The sequence below is a fragment of the Melanostigma gelatinosum genome (assembly GCF_949748355.1).
Source record: "Melanostigma gelatinosum genome assembly, chromosome: 2".
Taxonomy (NCBI): domain Eukaryota; kingdom Metazoa; phylum Chordata; class Actinopteri; order Perciformes; family Zoarcidae; genus Melanostigma; species Melanostigma gelatinosum.
Genome location: NC_136635.1, coordinates 16,559,441 through 16,580,526, shown reverse-complemented (window position 1 = coordinate 16,580,526; position 21,086 = coordinate 16,559,441). Strand labels below are relative to the sequence as shown.

Genomic DNA, 21,086 nt, shown 5'->3' with positions numbered 1-21,086 from the left:
CACGCCTGACCGACATACTAAATGGCAACATATAGCAGAAAATCCATATTTACATGCATATTCTGTACTTCATCTATTTAGAGATCCCCTTCAGTAAAGGATGACTCAGATACAGTTTTGTATCTATATGTACAGTACATATGTCATGTCTTCTCTTGAGCAGAAATGGCACACATGCTCCTGTAACTTGACTGTGTTTCTTCACGATGACATTTGTCGGGAAGTTTTTAAGAAAATGTTCTAAGAAATATAGGATTTCGGAAAACTGTTGGATCAAAACAACATTAATCAAACAATCCAAGTAATAAATATACTGTACATCTCTTCCCGTTGCCTTCCATCACCAAGTAACTTTCTTGAATTGAAAATGAAAGGTCTTGCAATGTTATGGCTTTCAAATCTCAGCTCCTGTAGTTCCAGGGTAGATTACTACATCAGGGACTAGTAGTTGAACACCATTGGCATCGGTGTCTTCAGTTGTTTCGAAACGATTTCTCTCCAGAGAAGTAGAGAGGAGGACTTTACAGCTGGCAGTATTGTTCCCTCTCATCTTCACCACCCTGTATAAAGACATGTATCTGTCTAGTACTGTGATGAGTAAAGAGAGCAGTGCGTGCTTTATTTCAAGCACTGTAACAAGATGGTGCCTTTGCCCTCAATGCAGCAATTCTACATTGATCTTGCTCTTTTTCAGCAACACGGTATTCACTCCATATGAATCATCATCTCTAATCTTGAGGTTTTTTTAAATGTGTGTTAATGAATGCATGTAAGTGACTTAGGCACTTTACACATCTTATGAATCGATTTAACTTTTACCCTTGCAGACATAATGAGTAGATGGTAAAGGAGAACATGAATATGTCAGAGGAATTCTCCATTCTCAGTTGTTGATTTGATAGATAGGTTGTTTATTTTTATGAAATCAAAGATTGAAGATATATGGATCGTACATGAATAGTTCTTTTCTGTAAGCAGCCAGGCCTGTTTTTCTGTAGCTGTGTTGTGATGATATGACATAATATCCCCCTCTCCCTCTCTCCCTCTACAGCTATGGCAGACTTCCATGTCCAACCAGAGTCGGTGCATGCTGAGGAGTCCGGTGTTGCTAGATTCCAGTGCCAGATCCATGGTCTGCCAGAGCCTGTCATCAGCTGGGAAAAAGACAGCCGCCCGGTGTACACCCGGGACGAGAGGTTGGACCAAACCAAATCGCGGCGTGACACTCATTAGAGATGGCAGCACTTTATCGTGGTCTCATCGTATTTGTCTCCTTCTGTCTTGTGTCTTTTTTACTCTCTCGCAGGTACACTCTTCTGCCTACAGGTGTTCTCCAGATCACAGGGGTGCACGAGGAGGACAGTGGGAAGTTCTGCTGTGTGGCCCATAACAGTGCAGGAGTGAAACACAGCACTGAAGCACTCCTCACTGTTTCAGGTTGTTATATTTAATCCATTTTACATCCAAACACCACGAGCAGGCTATCTACCCAGCATATGTCCAAGATCTTCTAAACCTATTGTTCCTCTGCCTGATTCAAGAGATATCAGCATATTGAGCTAATGCACTCTGGAGAAATCCAATTAAAGGATGCCATCCGTCATGCTCGTTCCCATCTTATTCTCCCCTCTGCCCTGCTTTTCTCTAGGCTCTCAGTCGTCTGTTTACAAAGAGCCTATGATAGTGGTCGGTCCAGAAAACCTTACCCTCACTGTTCACCAAACCGCCATCTTGGAGTGCGTTGCCACCGGATACCCTCGGCCCATTGTGTCTTGGAGCAGACTAGGTGAGAACAATTCATTTTCATATCAAAGAAAAGGCCCCAGAAGGTGCATGTGTGTAGATGGAATATTTCCTTCTGCTCATATGTGTTTGCATTTGAGGAATTAGTTGTGACTGAGCCGAAGTAAAATCGCAGTGTGCATCCATGCACGTCAAATCTTGAGTATTTTGTGGGGGTCATATGTGCTTTTTGTCCTTGTGTGCTTGTATTTTTTTTGGAGCGCAGCTTTGATCTGTCCTGCATTGTGTAATGTAATGTGTGCATACATTTGATACAGTGGAGCATATATTGTGGATACATGAGGCAGTGGGATTCATCACTTGGCCTTGAGGCTAAACATGATGTTCGGCTCTGTGTTGATGAATGCATGCTTCATCTCCTCATGAAGTTGAATCTCCATCGAAGCATCAGCGAGCCTCTGAGTAATTGCTACGAGGTGCTGAAACAGATACGATTAGTTTCTCCCTTCCCGCCATGCTTGTGTATTTTTTCTTGACTATCACTCAAAGTCTGTCATAACCATTATTTCAATCTGGTATCTGTTTTCTTTACCTATTATCCAATTTGCTGTTCCAAATGTAAATTGCTGCCTCCCAAGCACTTGGGCATAATCTGATTGAGGGTATTGCTTTACACAATGTCGCTAGAATGAAATGCTAACACAATGGGATTTGTGTGTATTAGATTACAGCAGCGAGGCTAAAATGCATAATTAATCTTATAGTTTCACATTGGTCAGAGTGTGTTTACTGCTATTCATTCAACAGTACCACAGCCTGCTAGCTGCTGTGCTCTTTCTTTTCTGACACTAAGTTAATTAGTGGCTGATGGAGAGAAACTGATTGGGGGGGGGGGGCAAGAGAGAGAGAACAAAATATAGTAGAAAAAGGCAAGAAGAGAACACGACTGCTTTTGTTAAGACAAAAGCTTGCGGGACTGAGAAGTTAGTTAATGATAATTGAAAAATGCAGAAAAGCAATAAAAACACATCACAATGACAGACACAGAGCAAATTCACTTGGCAGGCAAGTTGGAGTGATTTATTTCATGGTAATAATTTGTCTTGATTAATTAAAAATATTGTCCTCTTCATAATCCATCACCATGAGATCCCATCTTACAGCTGATTACTTAATTGAATGGCTGAATTGAATTGTTGACTTCACTCATGAAGCTGGGAGAGAATAAGGCCTTTTTAATTATCTTGTTGGAAAAAATCAAGAAGGAAGTGTGTGTTTGCTGTGATGATTGCCTTTTGAAGTGTAGGACAAGTAAACACAGAGTCTCTGAACAAAGACCATCTCAAAACTCATCATTTCACATCAGCTTTACACTGATTTTATAGCAATGCTATATTCTCTTTTTGGTTAATTTGTTAGGTTTAATTGTGTGTTTCATGAATAGAACCTATATATTTTTGTTTTATATTGCTGCGTTTGTATTATTTTGACACATGCCGTAGTACAAGCTGTTTGAAGAAAGATAGTTTAGACTTGCCTTAATTATTTGCATTAAAGATATGAAAGTACACCTAAGAAAACATGGTTGACTTCAAATCTGGACCATACAGGCTTACAGGCTGCAGATGGAAGTCATAGATGAGAATAAAATTCCCCCTTGGCCCCATAGCTAATATCAGAGGCAGACTGGAGTCATTGTTGGGGTAGAGACTAGGGAGCACAGGAAAGTGTGAGCTTATCATGTACGTACAGCGAGAGCAGAGACTAGGCAGCTATGGATTGTGTAAGGAGATAGGAGATTAGAAGTAGCAGTTAACGTTTTTGGTCCCCCAGTAGCAGCTGGAACATATCCTGTGTAACGGTTTAAAAGCAAATGTACTTCAAGGCTTTGACGGACAAAAGCATGAAGAAAAGAGCTGCTAAAGTGTGAAAGCTTTAATTAACCAAACATCCATTAGAGAGGCTGCACTTACAATAAAAAACATGAATAGAAAAAAACTGATGATGAAGGTATTCTTTAGGATGCCACTCTGACATCGAGCTCCCAGTTAAGACAACTGATTTCAGCATGAACACCACACACGCAGCAGTCACAAACTCAACAACGTCTTCTCTGTATTACCCTTGTGTCTGTTGTACGGGCGGCTGCGTCATAAGACATCACACACTTGACTGTGGAAGCTGCATCCTTGACCTATGGCAGGTCTAGAAATAGCACTTGCTCAGTCAAATTGTGTTTGTAAATGTACAGTACATTTAATTAGTATTTTAAGCCGGCTCTGACCTTAGCTCTAGAACATTCACCACATTCACCCCAACTTAACATGAACACATATTGTACAGGCGCACACCTGGTCCTTTTGTGTGCTGCCCTACATAAATGATTTGCCATCCTTCTTAACTGCTCTCTCTCTCTCTCTCTCTCTCTCTCTCTCTCTCTCTCTCTCTCTCTCTCTTTTCTCCGAGTAGACGGCCGTCCCATCGGTGTGGAGGGAATCCAGGTCCTCGGCACAGGGAACCTGATGATCTCAGATGTGGGTGTGCAGCACTCAGGGGTCTATGTGTGTGCCGCTAACAAACCAGGGACTCGTGTTCGTAGGACTGCTCAGGGACGTCTGGTGGTCCAAGGTGAGTTCTGGATAAAAGAAATGGGCTATTTTCAAAAGGTTAGGTGTAGTGGAGGGAAACTCAAAGCGTACAAATACAACTGTGGTCAGGTGATAAGGTAAAGCTTGTGAATTCTGTGGGTGGACATCTGTGCAGGCACCCTGACTACCATATGATCACTTCACCGCCTTCCCACTCAGCATTAAAAAACAATACTATCACAGGAGAAAGAGTGAGTGATCCCCTCCTAGTGAGGACAAACAGCTCATATAACGCACCAATCACAGCATCATCACTCAGCAGCCAGGTGGAGATGAAAATATAAATGATAAAATGTACTTATTAACACAGTGCCGTGTGCCATCAATATTGGTTAAAAATAGCATATAACTCAAAAAATCTACAACATCACATTAAGAAGTATAATTTCTGTAAAATAAATACTATTTAAGAGAGTTTTACCAATGTTGGCCCATCCACATGGACACGACATCATGTACAGTATAGTATATTTGCGGAGGCACAAGTGATTACATCTTTTATGGCAAATTGCTTTTTAGAGATAGGGCAACAAAGAATGTGTTTAGTTTGGAGACACTGAGCCCAGCGTCCACATTCCCATAACTTTTTAAAATCCAATTCTGCCACAACGTGACACATTCTACCACAGGAGAGGATTTGTATTGGCTTCTTTAGTGTCGTGGTATTTTCCTGTATCTATGGACAGGCACATGGAATAAAATTAATGAAAAGCTGGTTTATCCTTCAAACTTAACATTAAATGGCAGATGCTGATCTCAATAGCACTTTTGAGTTCATTTCCAGTGGCCACAAACCTGATAAACTCTATATAAGATGTTGATGGCTTTGTGGCTATGCATGTCACAACAAGGCAAAGCTGCAGTCCAGTGAATCTTTAATGTAAGAATGTAGGATATTTTAACACTGGAACATAACGATAGAAAATGTCAGTAAATGCAGTAATGTTTAGTCATTTATATAAATTACATATACAGTATAGTTATAGTCAATGGGCTGTAACATGCACAACTTGTATATTATTCTCTTTGTCCATTCTTCATCACACGAGTGTTGTAACCAGTCAAATGTTTGACGGTAGGTCAGAGACATGCATTTTGATCAATGGGATGCAGCCAAGTGTGTGTAGCCCCTAGTGCATTCATTGTCATAGGAAACATCCAGCATCTGCCTCACTCACATATTGATCAGATAGACCACACCTTTCTTCAGCCAACAGCAGTATTGATCCTGATCAATATTTCATTTTATCTGCCGGTCAAGTCTGCGACAAGCCCCTACCCTAGCAGGAACAAAGAGGAAAAGCCATGGATGTTAATTATGTGTCAATGTCTTTGGGTTTTGTCATTGATTTGTAGAAACAAAGGTGTACTCTTAACTCTGAATACATGAAGTTCAGTTAGAAAATAAACAAAACTTTCGTATGTCCTTATGAGAGGATGTCAGTGGCTGTTGATTCAGAAAAGGAGTAGCGCGGTCAAGAATTCCAACTCTTAATAAATGCAGACCAGAGGTCTTATGAAACCATCACACGTCAAACAAATGCACCGATACAGCAAATGAATTAGCTTCAGAAACAAAGACCGCAGGAGGAGTCAAAGTGTGACAGCCCAAAGGGGAAAACAAGAGCAGGATGGATGGATGGTGCTGATGATCTAACTCACACCCTTACAGGTGCAAATCGATATCTTCGGGAGCTCCCTCTGACCTTCACCTTTAAGAAAGCCCTTAAAGAACACATTGAGTGGGACTGAAAGAGAGAATGCAGGTGGGAAAGAGGGAGATATAAATGAAAGGACCCTCACACGCTGTCAGCAGCCTCCATTTAAGGGCCGATGGGTCCCTTAGCTTTTCCAATGGGAGAATGGAAATGCTTGCATTGAAATATTGTCAGACAAAAAATATTAAACTGGAAAACGTATCACAAAAGCAATAAACAAAGGTATTTGAAGTGCTATACGTGGCATACGTGAATAACTTTTGCTAACAACTACAATTGTAGGACGATCAATAATGCCCTTAAACTACAGTATATATTTCTGACCTGTTTTTAAGATTCATGTCTTTGTAGGAATGAACGGACTTGAAACTGAGAAACACTCAAGAATTGTTTTAGGTTCTTTGTGAACAACAGTTTCTCACTGATACATGTTTCTCTCTGTTAAAGCTCACTCAACACAATTCAATGTCGTTTAAATCCAACCAACATCTGTGTTAAGGCGTAATTTTACAATTTGACTCCAGTTGCTCAGTCCCACCAGGTAATGATGAGTTAAAGGGAAAGCTTCTTTTTTTTTAATAATACGCAATATGACAACGCCTATTGTTCCAGCTTTCGACCCTCTAGTGATGTCTCTGAGATATTATAATTACTATAAAAATGTTCTTTGTTAATATAGGCATAAATAATTCAGGTTATCAAATCACTGATAACCACTGGGACAATAATGAGTGCAGAGGAGAATTAAACTCCAGCAGAGTAATTGCTCTGTGATTTAAAGAAAGCACCTTCTCTGCTGAAAGAATCATCTCATATGAATAAGTTATTTCCACTAATTGACCATAGCTGAAAGCGTGGGATGAGACGACATGTTATGAAACTATAAACTGCATCACTTTATTTTCATGTAAATGTTGTGTTTGTTTTAAAGCACATTCGTCCCAAACTAATGGTGTTGTTGATTGTCTTGCTCTCTTCCTTCCACTCTCCGGCTCCTCTCTTTATTTCCCTTCATATTCATTGATCTGGTGTCTCTTTTAAGTCTGCTAATTCACGGTAATTTATAGATTTACAACAGTATTTATACAATACACCTATAATGCAGTACACTACTTCTTTTTAATAAATTACAGCTGCCTCACCCCGTGGGCTCTTCTATTTTCACTTTCTTATTCTTTCTCGCTCTATCTTGCTTTTCTCTCTTGTGTTTTTGTCAACCTCAATTTTCTTAATGTTTTCTTAGAGGTTTTTTTTTGTACCTTTTGTAATTTCTTTTTGCGTTTTGCACCTCTGGATTCTGCTCCAATCTTCCAGTTTGTTTCTCTGGCACTTATTTATCTCGCACCGTCCTTTTGGTTGTAAACCGTGGCCATCTTATCTGACTCGCTGTCTCCCTCCTCTTTCAGCTCCAGCAAAGTTCGTTCAAGCTCCGCAGTCCATCGCTCGGCCCATCGGCACCAACGCGGCCTTCACCTGCCAGGCTCAGGGCGAGCCGAAGCCCCAGCTCACCTGGCTGAAGAACGGACAGATTCTGGAGCCCTGGGGACACGTCAAACTCAGGAACAACAACAGGTGAACAAATTACTTTTCCTTTTAATCTTACGGGAATTAATTCACATGTACAAGAATACCCACTTTGTAATACTTTGTCAGGTTGTGAGAAAAATAACAAAGCAAAACAAAACAATAGCCCTGCACTAAATATACGTATAGAGAATGTTTTTTTAAGTTTTTGTTGTCAGAAGTATTGTTTCTCTAAGCAACCCCCCCCCCCTTTTTGACTCCGTAATCTGTAGTGTTGTTAAGTTAAGGAGAGATCTGCTTTTTTTCTTTCTAATGTTCTTGTCATCATGTTTTTTTGAGATTGATGCAGTGCTTACGTTTGATGCGCTAATCTATTGTCCATGTATATATTCTACATGTACACATGCAACAGGATGATGACTGGTACAACTTTATAATGAGCCACACTTTATATAAAAGCTTTGCAAGTCTTTATTGGTCGATATTAAATAATTCATACTTAATAGATAGCTTATAAGCCATCAATAACAGTAGCTTTTGGGCTGCCAGTGTGGGAACATTTCTTGTGGCTGGTGTTTATCCTCCAACAAGACACTCGTCTTTTTAGCTCTTAAATTCATCAGCCAGACCCTCTAATGGACCAATTTATCTGGATCAAAATCTGTTTTAGAAGTTTATTAACATGTGTAGCTATACACTTGATGGCTCACTATAAAGTGTGAAACTCACAAGTGTTAATAAATGGATTGTTACCAAATAAAGAGGTTTAAAACACAGCCTATCTTATTCATAGTTTTATAACTGATCTATAAAGCATTTGTAAACCTGCTGTTATAGCTTTATACACCCTTTTATAAAGGGTGACATATCAGAAAGAGGTTCAGTGATTTTATTATTACGAAAATAATCTGAAAAAGAGCCATTGTGGAGCCCGTCACATAATGCAAACTGTGATTAACAGCCCAGATTCCCCTCCCAACCCTGACTCCCAGGCACTCACTGTGTCCTCACAAAGTTGGACCCGGCTCACAGAAGAAATATGGATTTCAGTATTAAACGACTGCCTTAATCTGATCTTTGGCATCATCAAATGTTCAATTTCGCTGCGTTTCTGTTGCTTCTAACTCGGCAGCTGCTGGAATTCGCGCCTGCCAAGACATGAGCCTCAATTTATTTGTGCCTTTGTATGTGAGCAGCGTATTGACTGGATGTTGGAGGCTTTCCCATGGCAGTCTCCAGGAATGTCATGAGGAGGAGGACCCAGCAACCAGCTCTGCTAGTTACCATCCTCGCAGTTTGAAGATTGCATGTTACAGTACCTGTTTTCTGTGTTACAGTCCTGTTTGTGTCAGTGGAGGGCTATCTTAGAGATAATATAGAGGAGTAAATACGTGTTGGACCTACTTTTCAGCTGCATGAGTTTTACAGAATGATGGCTCAAGATCTTATGAATAACAGTTTTCCAGCACAAGGTTTCAAGGCATTACTTAAAAAGGATCAATAATATTTGTCCAGCCTGTTGCTAGTACTGCGTGGTGTCCATCCAGCAAAGAAATTCCATTTTTCCAGTTGACCCTGGCAGAAGTGAATATATTGAATTTGCACCCAAAAGAAATCCGTACTTGCACTCCGTAGCAGTGAGTGAAGGGAACAGACCCCTCCATCGTTCACACACTGCTCCACTCCCACTTGCCTCCACCAGTTTATGTTTCTAAGAAAGATGGAGCGAGGGACTAACGAAGGAGGAAAGAGACGAGGGAAGAAATAAATGAGGCCGCACTTGGACACAAAAAGAAATATGGACGGGTGCTCAAAAGACAAACGAGGAGAGGGAGGGTGAGAGATAGAGCGGGTAGTCAGAGAATCACAGCATTTTTCACTTACCACCATTAGTGTATGCTATAGACCTGCTATACTGTGGATCTCATGCATCACAAAGCCTGCTCTGTGATTGGTTAAGGAGGCAGACCTCAGCTTGAGATCTACCATTAGCTAATTACCTCATAAACTCAGCTAGTTGACCAGGAAATGCAGACATTTAGAGAACAGAGCAGCTTGATGTGCCTCTTTTTAAACTGTGTAGGCAAACTGTGAGGTGAGTAAGAACACATTACAGTATAATTAATTATCCCAGTCTCTTATTTAATATTACTTTATTATTATCTAACCCTGTGTCCTACGAAATATTTATATACACAGATTCGTTTTGCCAGATACAGCTCTCTGGATTGTGCTCGCTTGTAACAAGTGCTAACAAAAATGTTATCATTAATCTGTAGATTTCTTTTTTTATTAATATATTCATATTTATAAATATATAAAATATATATATATATATCACAATATCCCAAAGCCTGAGTTGACATGTTTTGTCCAACTAACAGTCCAAAACCTAAATCTATGTAGTTTACTGCAATCGAAGTACAGTGAAAACCAACAAATATTTACAAAGCCATTACCAGCCAGTCAATTTTTGCAATTGTTTGCAATTCATTTTCTATTATATAATTTTCCACCAATGGATTATTAGAAAAATCATCTCAGGTCTTTTTGCACGTTTTTTTTTTCAATCTTAAAAATGTGATGAGGTCAGGTGGAGACAACACAGGACCTGGAAACCACAGGTCGAGATTGGTGACCTGTGATGTTCAGTTAAAACTGCTCAAACAATTAATTTAGGTTTTGAAAAAAATGTGGTATTGATGACAAGGTAAATTTAAAGAAGAAATAACAAGTTTTCTAGTGTAGTGAAGGACCCGAAAAAGAGGGGAAATGATTTACCTCCTGAACCAATGTATATGTACATAAATATACATATATATATATATATATATATTAGGGCTGGGCGATATGGCCTAAAAAAAAAATCTCCGATTTTTTTACAAAAAATCCGATTCACGATTTAAATCGATTTTTTTCCCCCAAAATTTTTTGCAGATGACAGAAGCTGTTGAAAACAATTTTTTCTTTTATTTTGTGATGATTTTCCCAAGTAGGTTGATAAAAATAAAGTGCAAACAAAACCTGAACATTGTAGAAAGGTGCCTGTAGTATACAAAAAGTATTTGGTCACTCTTTTGTTTGCCTGAATCATTTAAATATAAAATTAAATTAAACATAACATTAAATGGCATTAAATAGTAGCCTTCCATTGTAAACAACTGTGCAAATGTAACTTTTTACAGTAAGCTTTTCTAACTGAATACACTGATACAAACACAGCATGAAATAAAATGTATATGACCCTTTAACATTCACATTTTCAAAAGTGCAACATCTGATCTAACATCAACATAACATATTTTGCACATAACCAACAGTATTAAACAGTAGTGCATGTTTTTTCTAAATATTTTTTGCCAGGAAGACAAGCCTGTCTACTACCTCTGGCTTCAGGCATGCACGGTGGCATGTAACAATGCCCCCCCCACACACTGAAAAGCCTCTCAGAGGGGGCACTTGTAGCTGGCACAGAGAGGTATTTCTTTGCTAAAGTACTTAGCCTTGGAAAGTTAAGTTGGTGACGCTTCCACCAGTCAAGTGGATCGGTGTCTGGGTCAACCTGCTGGACCACAGGTCAGTTGTTGCGGAGTAGAATGACATCCCCTCCAGCTCCGCAGAGATCCTTTGGCGTGTACTATTGTACAGCCGAGGCAAGGCAACGTCAGAAAAATGTTTACGGCTTGGTAGCACGTACCTGGGGTCCAAAGCTTTGAGACGGTGAATAAACCCCGGCTTTTCCACGGTGTATATGGGCACCATATCTTTTGCGATATACATCGCGACTGCATCCGTGATGGCTTTCCACCGGGCACTCTTCTTCTCATGCGGAGTACAGTTGGTGAATGTCTCCAAAATGCTGGGTTGTTGTTGTGAGGTGGCGGCGGCGGCGGCCAGCAGTGAAGCTGCTGGCCGCCATTGTTTTAGTTTGTAAACAATGCGCGCGCACTCTACTACGGGAACCCAACGGGGGGGAGGGGTGGGGGCGATTTTCTCGATTTTCAATAAAACACATCGCCTTAAAGCACACATTCGAATTAATCGATTAAATCGATTTATCGCCCAGCCCTAATATATATATATATGTATACACATACATACTCTGTCGGATTAGGGGAGCTTTTATATACAGTGCAGTAGAGCGATTTTAATTTGTGTTTGTGGTGTGTATGTTTGCATAAAAATATACACACGCTGAGGTTTCTCCCCTCAGCCATCCATGACGCTGACCTTCAAAAGCAAATCGGACAAGAAAAGGAAGGGGAATCGATTGTACATGTCGTTCACACACACGCATGCACACACATTAATCAAAAAGCAAGTGAGCCCAATATGTGCACAAGTAGCCCTGCGGTGCGTGCCATCATTCATTTTGTGCACATGCATAATCAAACGTGGAAATTCACAAACGGGTTGCGCCCTTTACACCTCGTCTGCACTCACATGTTACACACACACACACACACGAGGAAGACGCAGCGTCGTGAAATGCCGCATGAGATGCGATGACGTTAGAGAGGAGCTGATTAGCCGCTTTTGTAAACAGACATTGATGCTCAGGGTGAAGCTGTGTCTCAACAGCCCTTCGTACACACACCTGCACACATGCGCGAACAAAAACACAAAAATTATTGCTACCGCATTCATTTTTGGCCCTTGCTGGAAGCTCCTGTAAAGCATGCTATTGTGGCTATTTGAAGCCTCAATAAGTCTTAACTCTCTAAATCTGACACATGTAATCATCCAACATGTACAACCTGTGATCTCACATCAGGCAGTCTAATAAACGTGAAGTTGAAATACCACCGGTGTTATTTTAAAAGTGATACTGTAACTGACGATGATGGAAAATCGAATTCTCTCTTGTGGCGAATGAAGATAGGAGAGAAAGATCCCATGAGAATTATTTTGTAATTTACTCTCTTTTTCTAAATAATTTAGATGCGGATCCTTTTTACATTGGTGTCGAGAGAATTTAAGTTGTATAGTAAAGAAACGGACATTCCTCAAGTGTGTGTGTGTGTGTGTGTGTGTGTGTGTGTGTGTGTGTGTGTGTGTGTGTGTGTGTGTGTGTTGTGGCGTGTTTTATAATTAATGACTAACATCTGAAGGAACAGGCAACCACACAAACCAAATTTCGTTGTGGAATCCTTTCAAAGGGTTTTCTTTTTTTTTCTTTTTTCTTCTCTTTCTTTCACCCAGACCTGCCTTTCTTGTGTGCAGCCCCTCTCTGTGCCCCACATCCCCCTTCTGCCCCCATTACAGAGAGCTGGGGCCTGGGCATTGGCCTTGAACTCTGACCCCGCCTGTAATCAGTCATACCCTTGGCCCTTCCCTCCTCTCAGGCCACAGCGAGCTCATTGCTCCTCCCCTCCCCCTTCCCCACCTCTTCCTCCTGTTCACTCTTTGTCCCCATATTTTTTTTCCCTCTTGCTGGAGCTGGAATGGCCACGCTGGCTTTTGATGGGGTGCTGCTCAGAGACAACGGAAAGTAAACACAGCTGAACAACAGACCCAAAGCCCCACTGTCAACCACTCCCCTGGCCCACGACCTTATCCATCAATCTGTGAAATGGACTGAAACTGATGAGTAAATGATGGCGTCAACCTGTCAGGACTAGACAGCTTGGCTTTGGAGCTCATGTAAGACAAGCAAACTGCCCAAATTCAGGCCAAATACCTCAAAACTCTTCTTCACTCTCACTCAGACTTTCCATCCTTCTTTTATCCCACACATTGTATGGGTCTTTAATGTATTCTAAAAGTAAATGTTCAAGCTATTCAATCAAAAAAGTCTGTATTGACAATCCAAAGGATTTTCCTGAACAAATGTATGCTTTGTTTCTCGCCGTCTTTCATGAATTCAACATAATTGATGCAACCCAAAACAAATTATTCTGAACATTCAATATCCATCAGGTCTTCCCTGAGAAATATCCTAGTACATGAAGAAATGTGGTTTACATTTCCAGCTTCTGCACCAGAGTGGAAAAAGGTAACACCTACTTCAAACAGAGACACTCTGCTCCCTTTTTGGCCAATTATTGTTGGAATGCTGTTAAGCAACGTACAATAAGCAATTTTCTTTTGAATGGGCTCTCTATGGAGAAAATCTTCAAATCCTGTTATACTTCTTCAACTTTCAAAGCCTTCTTCTTCCTCATACTTTCAGCTACAGACACCATAGTTAGACATTTCAACGAGAAGGTTTTTCAGCAGTGCAGTTTAAATGCTTTCGGGCTTCAACATTTTTCAGACAGATAGTCTCCCATTTCTTAATTTTCAGCAATTTTTTCACAATTAATTTCAGCTTTCAGCATTCCAACGCATTTTCAGCAGGAAATGCATTTTCTAGTTTCTAGAAAGTGTCCAAAAACACCAAAGTATCTGCTCAGCAAATGAGACCAAAGTAAAAACAAAACGCAGAATGTTGTGGAGTACAATTTTACAAAAAATAAAACACGATCAATCTCAAAATGTTTCATATATTCGGTCACTCTAAAATGTTCAAACCACTAAAGCTTTTATCCTGGACTTTGGAAAGGAAGTTTTGTCAGTAGGTGGAGAATCTCATAAGTTCAGCAGGATCAGTCCGTGTGTGTGCTCATGGGGGTAAGCATACATGCGGTTGGATGCTACTGTGCCTTCTGAAACAAGCAACGTCTTGTGGATTTTCCCTGCATTCCCCTCGCACACTCAGGAGGCCCATCCAGGCCCGGTGGCATCGGGGTAGTGCGTCCCTGGGGGCCTCTTTGCTGCGTCTGGTCAGGGCTGCCAAACTCTCCATCCGTCGCTGATGTAAAAGGCTGTCAGAAATGTGATGGTTGAGTAGCGAGCTGAGGGCTGGCGACTGCTGCCACCTCCGGGGTCAGAGGTAAGATTGGCTCGGAGAAGGTAAAATACAGAGGGCCTCTTTGACCTGGTTATTATCCAGATTGAAGCCACCTGGCAGACCAGAGAGAATAATAACTCTTCAACCTCCCAGCCTATTCTGACCCAGATTAGAGAAGTACAGTGATTGTATTCCCACTACATCAATTTTGAAAAGGAAATGGAATGATTCACTTCTCCATCCTGCCCGCTGACCCAAAAGAGCACCCCCCCCCCCCCCCCTATTCTTACAACTCCATCCTTACAACCCGCGCTGAGGCTGGTATGACTTTAGCGCCGTCTGTCCAGAGCTGAAAGGCCACTTTCCTCATGTCCCATTTCACAGGTCCAGAAGGTCGCCAGTGACCGACCAAGTACACCGCACACAGCTGACATGTTGTTCTTTCTATCCTTTCGGGATGGTCCCGACATTTCACAATAGATTTTGATTTAGACATGGAGGATCCAACCTGTTAATCAAATGAAGATGACAGGTTTCTACAAACTGCAAGTGACAGATTAGGCGGGATGCTGCAGGATATGTTGAACTCCTGTGGCATTCAAGTCTTGTTTCAACTTACAGTAAAGCATGAGAACCAGAGGCCAGAGGGGTCTTTTCCCTAGAAAGGTGCCTCTGATCTGTTAAAATGCCATGACCTAGGGCTGGAAGTAAAGAAAAGGGACAAAGCTACGATTTAAGCCCTTCCACATTCCTACGGTATTCATTATATGCGTGTTTTCACTTTTCTCCCACACATATTATACCTCAAATACAGAAAAAGTGGCCTTGGTATGAAAATGACATTGAGAAATCTTTTGCACCACAGGGTGTCATTTCAAGTGCATGTTGAATATTTTATTTTTTCCTTTTGCCTTACAGGACAAATACGAGTGGATAAAGCTTTCTCGTCTAATAACACCTACTCAACATGCACACACACACACACATATACACACACAATGCTTATATTTATTATATAACAGAAGACAGGTCAGGAGGAAGGGAGAATAAGCAGAGATGCAGATAGACAAAGAGCAGAGTGGTGGAGGTACGATAGGGAGGAGTGATGGTTGAAATAAAGACTATAGAGTGAAGGCATTGAGTGTGGGAGGTGGTGTATGCTTGTGTGTGTGTGTGTGTGTGTGTCTGTGTGTGTCTGTGTGTGTGTGTGTGTGTGTGTCTGTGTGTGTGTCTGTGTGTGTGTGTGTGTGTGTGTGTGTGTGTGTGTGTGTGTGTGTGTGTGTGTGTGTGTGTGTGTGTGTGTGTGTGTGTGTATAGGTAGAGGGATGAGGTAAGTACATATGGATGGACAGCGAGGGACAGATGAAAGGTTTCACTGATGCCGGCAAATTACATTTTTTTTAAATAATGAAATAGATGTATCCTCCAACAAGAGCTCCAGCAAAAGACAATTCAATTTGAAAGTGAGCACTTTGCATGAGAGAGGATCTTTTGTACACATTGCTGCTGGCTGCAGTGTGTGATGTGTGGCTCTGTCTTTTACTTACTCAAACACACACACATCTGAGCTCAGAACCTTATTCAAGTACAGGCAATTCATTTCTGGGTGAAGGGAAAAGACCCAAACAATACAATGTGAAGCTGTAGATAGAATCGTTATTTTCATCAAAGAGGAAACATTTTTAGTGTCTGTCAGCAGAATATTTCAAAAACTAGTAAAACGGATTTTGACAAATTTCTGATGAGAATAGTGTCACTATGTGATCATTTATAAAGCACACACACCTTGTATCTCCTGAAACTTGACATATAGTTGTATTTATCCTGAACATTAGAGAAATCTAATGGTATAGTGTATTTCTACCTACAAACTTCCACAGTTTCGCATTTTTCCACTTAGCATATACCCATTTTTAGAAAGTTTAGCTTCACATTTAAAGTTAAATACACCGAAGTAGGTACATAATACATTTGAATGAGTCTGAAAACAGTTACTAATTTTCATTCGGTTTTTTTTCTATAATTGTTTTCAAAATGATGGGGAGTGGCCTATTTGACATGAACTACCATAACTTGAACATATTAACCTTGAGTGATAACAGATGGCATTTCCTTCCATCCATCGCGCTAACTTGGTAAATTAAATTAGAATTTTAATCTTTTTTGTTTATTTTGGAGCAGATATAGATCCAGATTACAAATTGTTCTGCAACATGTTGTTGTTGTTGTTGTTGTTGTTGCTGCTGCTGCTATTGTTGTTGTACAAGCTTGGTGTAACACAAATTATTTTATGAATCATTTTTGTCATTTGCATTGAATGAGTTGTAACTCTGTTATGTTGTTAATTCTGTACACATGACATCTATTGCACTTCTGTGCACCCTGATAGAGGGATCCCTCCTCTGTTGCTCTCCCTGAGGTTTCTTACTTTCTGTTTCCTGTACCGATGTGAGGGTTCTAAGAAGAGGATGCCGTATGTGTACAGATTGTAAAGCCCTCTGAGGCAAATTTGTGATTCGTGATTTTGGGCTAAACAAAATAAATTTGAATTGAAATGTTTACTATAATACTATATACAGAACACAATAATACAATACTATAAGACGTACACTTCTAAGTTATACTTTGGTGCTGGTAAGCACTAAGTGCTTTATAGTAGAAATAGAATCTGAAACAATTATTATTTCACACAACAATGTGCAACAATAATGTAACACTGTGACCCAATGAGTGCTTCTTACTACTACTTTTGGAAGTGAAAAATGTAATGACGAGTACTTTCAATCAAGAACTATTCAACAGTAGAATTTACCTTTTGGATTTGCACTTTAGATTTCACATGTAGTCGTATACCGTCAAATCTTATGTTTCACATATATACTGTATATATATATATATATATATATATATGTCCGAGAAACTAAACTTCACAATTTCCTTTTTTATTTCTTTCTTTCTTTCTTTCTTTCTTTCTTTCCTTCCTTCCTTCCTGTTGCACCTCTCCTCTCCTGCTCCTGTCACAGCACACTGACGATATATGGTATTAGCCAGGATGACGAGGCTATCTACCAGTGTATCGCTGAGAACAGCGCTGGCTCCACACAGGCCAGTGCTCGCCTCACCGTGCTCTGGGCTGATGGACTGCCCGGTGAGCCCACCCATGTGCAGGCCGAGGCCCTCTCACCCACCAACATCCAGGTGTCCTGGAAGGAGCCCGATCAAAACAACCAGGACATCATCGGTTATGTGCTCCACATTCGCAGGACTTCAGGTGGGTTGCACTCAAGATCTACGCAGTTATATGCACTAGATTACAGAAAAAATAAGTCACCATAAAGACGGTGTTATACAAGTGATGAAGATCAATTGAATTGGTCGAAATGACCCCCAAGGAAATTATCTCATTTTGCAAGTTGCAGTTTGCATCTTGCAAATTTGGTGAAACGGGCCACAGACAAATATACATACACCTGTTGACAGTCTCTGTTGCAGATTATAGAAACTATGATAAATGGACAGTTTTTAGTGTTTCCCATCACATTGCATTAGGAAAAAGCAGAAGGTAAATGCATCCCTCCCAACAAACAACTTAAAGTGTGTTTAGTGCTAGAGTGTAAGTCCCCACACTCCACTATACAGACGGATATAATGACTTAAAAAACTAAATTGTGTGTATGTGTGTATACTATTGGTACAATGCTCCCTGTGTGTGTCCATACATGTGCATACTTGTTTAGGCTCATGCAGTGTGTTTGTTTACGGCTTTGGGCAAGTGTACGGGTGTCGGTGGGAGTGTGTTTTTGTGTGTGGCGAGGGTCTCGTAGCGCCAGCTGCTGTTCTCCTCAGTAGTTCTATCAGATGGATAATTAAGGGCTCCGGGGGCCAACCAATAGGTTCTGCTGTAATTACCCCTCCAAGATGGTATGGCCCAACGGGTTGAGGGCTGGAGGTGGATATTGGTTATGGTTGGTCGTCTCCGGATTGAGAGTGATAAAAATGCTTTAACACGTCCATTGCAACTCCCCCTTTTTACTACCTCCATCTCCTCACTCCACCCCTGCAATCCAGCCAACCATCACCATTTAGTTCAAACTGGAGGAGCTCTTCCCTAACAGCGCTGCTCTGATAAAACCAGTGAAATGGGCAATAATCATAAAATAGTGACAGAAACAGATTGTATTTATTGTTTCCTCTCTGGATCCCATAGTCCATCACTTTAATGCTCCTGTTTCTCTTTTCCTGTTAATTTCATTCTATTTCCTCCTTACCTCCTCCATGTTTCCTCCTTCAGACCCAGCGGAGGTGGAGTATGAGGAGGCCGTCAGTAAGGTGACGCTGCAGCAAGTCATCAGGGAACTGGAGCCCTCCACCAGTTACACCTTCTACGTCAAGGCCTACACGTCCCACGGGGCCAGCAAACCATCGGACAGTGTCACAGAGAGCACTCATGGGGAGGGTGAGCTGGAAGCATATTTTTCACCAATAATAGACGGAGATTGAAAGGTTTGCAGTGAAGCTTTGCAGCGCTCGCTGAGAGTGAAACCAGACAAGATTTTTACTGCACATGAGGTGTCATAACTCAAGCTGCAAAATAAAAGCTGTAAGTGCTGCTACTACCATATTGTTATACAACTTTGGTTGACAGTCTGTATTTTATGTTGCAGTGCCAGCTCCTCCTTCCCTCTACACCAAGGTGGTGAACGGCAGTGTTATACAAGTAAGGTGGGAACCTTCCTCCAAGATGGGCCAACATCAAGGCTTCAGACTGTATTACAGAAGAGCCCACTCACCCCTGTCCACTGGTCCCATCACATTGCCTCGCAACGTCACACAGTACAACATCACTCAGCTGGGTGAGACATGTCGTTTTTTAGGACTACAACTTATTGTGTCGTAGCGAACATGATTCGCTTTTTTTAACTGACTGAGCTGTTTCTATAATCTTAATTGTCGTTGTAATCTTCATTAAATGAGCCAAATAGATAACGTGATCTGGGCTTGTAAACAATGCATCTCACAATTTCTCTGTGGAACTGTGCTGAAGATTGAACTAGGACTAAAAACACCCTCCGACCTCAAGAGGGCTGTGCTTCATTCATTATCTTACCATCTTTTTCTGTCTTTTTGTCCAGATCCTACACTGGTCTATGAGATAAAGCTTCTCACATTCAACGAGCACGGAGATGGCAACGCTACCCTACGATTGGTTTCACTTCGGGAGGCGGTGGAGAAATCTGGTGATTGTCTGACAAAACCAAATAGAGCTACACGCAGCTACACACTGTCCCACAACACCACCAGTGCATCTCGGTTTAATGTGCCTCACTGGGTCACAGGTGTCGTCCTTTCCAGCTGACGTAGTGTTGGAGTTTGATTTATCACAAAAAGCCCGCACTATCAAATATATTAAATGTTTTAAGCACACATCTATGAAATTCACTTATTATAACTCGTGTTAATATAGTATGATTTGAGTGATCTAACATATAACCTGTTTGACTCAATGTAAAATTAAAGTTTTTTAAAATTCTTTGAAAACTCCCAAAAATATTGGTATCAGGGAAACATGCCGGGACATGTCTGAACATCCCTGCGTGGGAATGTTTGGGACTTCCTGAGACACCATTAGAGAGATGAAACCTGGGTGTGACTAAAATAAAAAATATACTATTGTGTCCAAGGCAACAGAGGAAGAGTTGCTTAGAATAAACTCGATTGCATCGAACTCTTCCGAGGCTTTCTTCAAATACCTTTGGGACACCAATGGTTACTAGTTAGAGGATAGACAAAGTGTTGGAGCAGTAGTTTTGACTTCATCAACTGGCCCAGCCTAAGCTTCTGCTCTCCAACATTAGTCTTGTTTGAACAAGTTTTTGTGGTGGTTTGACTGTGAGGTTTTCTGTATCGTCTCAGTGTTGGACGCCCCATGCGACTGTGTGAAAGATGAACAGAGCAAAACATCCACTACAGGCATCATAATCGGCATTCACATCGGAGTCACCTGCATCATCTTCTGTGTGCTCTTCCTCGTCTTCAGCTACCGCGGCAGGTCAGTACCAACATGATGTGTAAACGCCCAACAGCAACAAAAGGTCCCAATGGAATAACGTGCCTTTCATTTTTGTTGAAAGTAATTGTCATGTGGTTATCATGTGTGTGCAGCTGACAAGAGTTGTATGTGTGTGTGTTCATGTAATCCCCAGGTTAATGATGTGTAAGACGGTTCAGGCCACCCCCCAGGCGGGGCACAGCGCAGTGTTGGAATCCTCTTCCTCTTCCCAGGGGGCCTCTGGGCTGAACGAGGCTGCCAGGAGAAAGATGGAGGTCAATGGCAGTGCAGCTGGGACGAAAGTGGCCAACAGCAACGAGCTGGAGAGACTTTTCACTCAACCTACACAAGATACATGCATGGTGAGTCCTGATTATGAGAAATGAAGTGAACTGGAAGCCATTATGTGTTAACTGTGACATGTTTTAACACAAATTGTTATAGATAAAGATATTTCAAAGGGAAAAAAAAGGTTTATTTCAGCTTGGATTATATTCATTAATTAATATATAATATTTTTGTGTCTTCAGCTGTCTCTGGGAAAATTACAACCCAAACTTTCTGTTGTAAAT

At 41.0% G+C, this 21,086-nt stretch overlaps 1 protein-coding gene across 1 annotated transcript in view; it reads left to right on the top strand.

Annotated features, from left to right (window-relative positions):
* Positions 1–21,086, top strand: part of igdcc3 (immunoglobulin superfamily, DCC subclass, member 3) — a gene marked incomplete at its 3' end in the record, with an annotated part of 57,657 nt that overhangs the window by 34,453 nt on the left and 2,118 nt on the right. Inside the window, exons 3-13 of the mRNA XM_079285128.1 lie at positions 1,052–1,196; positions 1,307–1,437; positions 1,649–1,786; positions 4,213–4,371; positions 7,516–7,681; positions 17,489–17,736; positions 18,757–18,921; positions 19,130–19,318; positions 19,598–19,702; positions 20,379–20,514; positions 20,669–20,876. Coding sequence (XP_079141254.1) covers positions 1,052–1,196; positions 1,307–1,437; positions 1,649–1,786; positions 4,213–4,371; positions 7,516–7,681; positions 17,489–17,736; positions 18,757–18,921; positions 19,130–19,318; positions 19,598–19,702; positions 20,379–20,514; positions 20,669–20,876 — 1,790 coding nt within the window. The remainder of the gene's footprint in view (positions 1–1,051; positions 1,197–1,306; positions 1,438–1,648; positions 1,787–4,212; positions 4,372–7,515; positions 7,682–17,488; positions 17,737–18,756; positions 18,922–19,129; positions 19,319–19,597; positions 19,703–20,378; positions 20,515–20,668; positions 20,877–21,086) is intronic.